At 43.4% G+C, this 5,000-nt stretch overlaps 1 protein-coding gene across 5 annotated transcripts in view; it reads right to left on the bottom strand.

Moving 5' to 3' along the window:
• The window catches only part of utrn (utrophin), a 281,604-nt gene that overhangs the window by 213,049 nt on the left and 63,555 nt on the right, over positions 1 to 5,000 (bottom strand). For all 5 annotated transcript variants that reach the window (XM_063223012.1, XM_063223008.1, XM_063223010.1 and 2 more), the window contains 2 exons: positions 3,715 to 3,830; positions 3,372 to 3,541 (listed from right to left, as the gene is read on the bottom strand). In XM_063223012.1, coding sequence (XP_063079082.1) covers positions 3,372 to 3,541; positions 3,715 to 3,830 — 286 coding nt within the window. The remainder of the gene's footprint in view (positions 1 to 3,371; positions 3,542 to 3,714; positions 3,831 to 5,000) is intronic.

Raw genomic sequence — 5,000 nt, 5'->3', positions numbered from 1 at the left:
CCCTAACAACTGTCTTTCTTGGGGGGGGAAAACCTCCAGGTGAGGCCAGGTCAATAACAATCATCTAGGCAGGTGTCCAATGCTTCTTTGGTCTAATGAGGCTAAGCAGTTTCCACAGTTACACATAGTGGAAGGGCATCAAGTTTAGTCTGTTATTCAGCCTCAGACACAGGGAGTCTGGGTCTGAATCTGGATTGCTGGGTCTTCCAACAACATTGTAACCCAAAGCATACATTTAGATTAGTTCAGAGGTTCTTCAAGGACACTAAAACCATGATATTGGAATCACCCGCTCGTAGTCCAGTCCTCAATCCCACTGAGAGTCTGTGGTTAATGTCTATGCTCAGCATTCATGCGATTTGGACCAGCTAGAACACTTTGCAGTGAAGACATGGGCCAAAATCCCTAGTGGGGCACGAGCCAACCTAGGTAGCAACTTATCAGAGCCTGTTGTCAGTTTTGGTTCATAAATGGCGCCATATTGACTATTAATGATCAGGGGGCTAATAATTTTGTCCTTGTCATTTTTGCCCTTTTTTGTTTAAACTCATCGTAACAATAGAAAAATCCAAATTCAACTCATTGGACATGATCTCCAACAGTGTATTTGTTTCCAGAATCACCTAAACTGTAAATAATAGTCATTCCTACTGAGAAAGCTAGAGAAATTTCTGGTTTCAGGAGGGGGGGCTGATAATATCGTCCTCAACTGTATAGATAGATACAATTCCATTGCCCATTGTTCCATGTCAAATACCTCTACTCCCCAATGAATGGATAAACTACATCAAGCAGGGAGAGACGGTGGGTGGAGGAGAGAAGGAGAGAGAGACAGAGAGAGAAGAGGGAAGGAGAGAGAAAGAGAGAGAACAGGCCTACAATGTGTAACCAGGTGACCTTGACAAGTCTGTGAATAGCGGAGACGTCATTCCTGCCATCTGCTCCGCCTTCATAAACACCGCAATCCCAAGCACGTTGCTTTTACATTAAGCAAGGTCCTTTTTCTATTTGACTGTTCACATGCGCTAGTGGTTCTCAACCTTTTTTTTCCAAATAAACGACCCCTGGACCTCCTCATAAGCCTGCGAACATCCCCTTGACCTCATCATATGCCTGATAATGTGACCCCCCTTAGTATTAAAAAATAAAATAGATGAATGTCCCCCAATGGCAACTAAGCACCGCCCCCTCTCAGCTGCCTCCTTCTCCACGCTGTCCTATGCCTCCCCTACGCCTCTCGGGGGGCTGTAGAGCCCCTGTTGAGAAACACTACTAGACGCAGCTCTCCATTGTGAAAAACCCCGAGGCCTTCCTACTGTTCACTCTACAGCATATTCAATGACCTTCTCCGCGCATGTAAAAAGGTTTTTTTTTTTTTTTTGTACACTGCTGACGGCATCAATGAGAAATAAACACAGAAGATTCAGTGCCATATCAAAAAATGTAATAAGCAGAGGAATCAGTCAATAAATACATCAATAAATAAACGCACTAATAAATGTATAAATCTTTCATGTTTGTATACTGCTCTGGTTGTGTCGATGCAAAACAAACACATTAATAAATGTATAAATCTTTCATGTTTGTATACTGCTCTGGTTGTGTCGATGCAAAACAAACACACCGCAAGTGCAAGCTGAGATGGCATATGCTGCTGTGGCCGATCAATGCAAGACGGATGGCTTGTGAGCTCAAATGTCAAACAGCTTTTGTTCAAATTGAGGACAGCAAGCGTAAAGGAGCGTGAACGTGGATCTAGAATCTTGCAACTTGGGTGTTGTGTTACACACACACACACACACACACCCACACCAGGGAAAGGAATTCATTTGCAGCAGGGAAAGCAATGCATTTGCTATTTTAATCCTTCATATTTTTCCAGGAAATTCTTCTGAAGGCAGTTTCAGTGTACCGCTCATTCTGGACTTATTGAGAACTTTAGCAGCTTTGCTCATGGGATTCCTATGTGGAATTTATGCAGAGTTCTTCTCCCTACAACGACCTTTAAAGCAATACTGAACCATTTCTGGAAATAAGCTCATTTTACACCTCCCCTTGAGTTAAATAATTGAGTTTTACCTTCTCCTGCACTTCCAGTCTCTTTCTGAGTCAGGCAACACAAATTCTACTGGCTGAATTATCATTAAATCTTACCGGACCAGCTAGCAGCTGGCTTCTCCCATAAGATGCAATGGCACTTGCTAGCTTGGAACTTAACATCACCAGAGATAAAGGTAAAAGTCAATGATGTAACTCCAAGGGAGATGAAAAATTATACTCATTTCCAGAAATTGTACTGTATCGCTTTAATAAGCTGTCAAAACCACACACACATTCTGCATCATGAATTCACGCTGCTACCCTCAGCTTGACGTTTCAGGACATTAAACTGCAGACAAATAACTCCTTTGTCCAAACAGCCCTAAGAATGCTTAATGGCAGATAAACACGCCATACACATGCAGTGCACAGTTTTATGTTTTAGTGTTTTTTGTTACGTTGTATGCTGGGTATGTGAGTAGGCCTACTGTATGCAATGCAGTGGGTGAAGCCCAAATTTCCCCCCGGGGACAATAGGGTACCCTCTACTGTACTCTAAAATGCCTTACCAAGACCGTTTTCCCTTCCTAACCAAACTCGCCTCCAACTCATGCTTTTGTAATACTTTGTATTCTTCTGCGTGTCAACAGCTTGTCCTTGTTCAAGGAAAGAGTCTACTGAGTGCAACACAATGTACTATAAAATCTCACAGGATCACAGCACACAGCAGCTGATGACGAGTAAACACATAACACCACTCAACCAACCAAGAGGAAATCTCCTGTTGCACACCACTGCACACCTGTAGCACCATGGCAAGTCAAGCAACAACAACAACAAAAACTGTACAGACCGTGTGTTTGATATTGAACGTGTCATTGCCATTTAAATCAATGGTGGCAGTGGGAACGAGCAAGAGATCGCATCACAACTTCTTAAAGATGCACCGTGTAATATTTTAGCAGTTCAATTCCAGAATTCATGCTGCCCATTCATTAAATGTTATCTTTTCCATCAGTACTTAACACCACCATCAAATTGTAAGTATTCATTATGACTGGGAAAATTGCACTTTCATACATGAAAGGGGGGGGGGTGATTTTGTCCATGTCCGTCATTTTGAATGTCCAGAAATGGACATTTTTAGCTGCAAAACTTACTATACTTTGGTGAGACTAGTAAATATTAGTTTATTAAGAATTTGCCAATAGGCAGTACAGTTTCAATGAGCCATATAGTTGCAATACCTACTCTGGCCACCATCCTAAACAGAAAATTTTTAATCATGGTGCTTTAAGGGTCATATCCTCCAATGAACAGGCTTCTCTTACCTGAGGTGGGCTGGCAGTGGTAGGGGCTTCCTCCGCCTCCAGACGGAACCTTCGAGGCAGAGTCTCCACCTCTTTGATGTCCTCCATTGTGATGTCATTGGGCAGCACGGCGAAAAGCGAGGTCACGTACATGAGGATGGACTTTTTGTCGGGAAGTTGCACGGCCACATCTACAAGGGGGAAAGTAATGGCCGCAATTAGACATTTGGTATGGTACAGAACTTCACAAATTGGTCATTTTGAGTGTGTTTCATAATCAGATAAAATACTATAGACAATAAGGATAAAAAGGTGATGCACATCATCAAGAAATGACCAGACATATTCTGGTGTGTTCTTATACCTTCAGGGTCTAGCAGTCTTTCAATGGCAAGCTGTTCCTTAGCAACACGGAAAGCATGGTCTAACCTCTCAACAGGGGTCATTCCCAACACCTTGTTCCAGCTGACCACATTGGGCCTGTGGAGGGAGAGAAGGAGAGAGACAGACAGAGAGAGCGAGAGAGAGAGCGAGAGAGAGAGCGAGAGAGAGAGAGAGAGAGAGAGAGAGAGAGAGAGAGAGAGAGAGAGAGAGAGACAGAGACAGAGACAGAGAGAGAGCAAGTATTTGTTGTATGAATCGTGTGTGAATCGCAAACATGCATGAACACTGACCTTCTATGGTGCTGTTTTTGCGGTTGACACAAATGCCCTTATTAGCCATCTGTAAACAAGGTTGTTTTGATGGTTGTGTACAGGAGGCATGCCCATACAGTGAAGCTGCAGACAGACACACTGGCGGTAATCTGTTACGCACTGTGACCCTGTCCAGCAGAGGACACTTGGCAGGAAATACTGCTGGAGACACAGAGAGCAAGTTGGTCTTTTGTGCGTGCGTGCGTGTGTGCGTGTGTGCGTGTGTGTGTGTGTGTGTGTGTGTGTGTGTGTGTTAGAGGTGCTCCGATTGCTCGGCAGCCGATCATGATCGGCCGATAATGGCCAAAAATAGCCTGATCGGTGATCGGAAAAACATGCAGATCAAAAAACCGATCCAGAGATATTTAATTCCTCACGCAACCATTTTGCCTTTACACCTGGCGCTGCATGTAGGCTAGGTGCTGGCTCTGCACAGCTGCTGCACCAAAAGAAGGCATCTTTGCTTGTCTATAACTTTTCGGAATTCCCTCCTTCATTTTCACCATTTATAATCATATCTGCATCAACAATGATCTGATTTTCCGATCCATGCGCCGTTTACATGACGCTTATAATTTGCGAATGACGTGTCAGTCTCGCCATGTTCGCTATTTTGAGTTACAGCCTGTACGGCAGTTGTCAGTCAGCACGCAACAACTAAACGTTTCCAAAACAAACATCAACGGTATTGTTTTTAAAGTTGTAGCCTAATTGACAGCCAGTTCATTAGTTTGTAGTCGCTGCAACACCAAACAGCAACAGAGGGAGGGTGGACGGTGAAACTCAATGAGTCTGTGCAGGGAATTCTACAATCTATGACAGTGTTACAGAGAAAGAGTTTTCCTCGCAGACACGCTGTGTTGTGCGTGTTGCCTGTTCTTTCAAGTGAAGTTTTTTTTTTCTTGTTTTGTGTATGTAGAATCTCAAGTGTTTCAGTTACAATGTAATTTGCGAT

The sequence above is a fragment of the Engraulis encrasicolus genome, chromosome 18, assembly GCF_034702125.1.
Source record: "Engraulis encrasicolus isolate BLACKSEA-1 chromosome 18, IST_EnEncr_1.0, whole genome shotgun sequence".
Lineage (NCBI taxonomy): Eukaryota > Metazoa > Chordata > Actinopteri > Clupeiformes > Engraulidae > Engraulis > Engraulis encrasicolus.
Note: the sequence above shows the minus strand (reverse complement) of the source record. Positions and strands in the feature narration are given on the sequence as shown.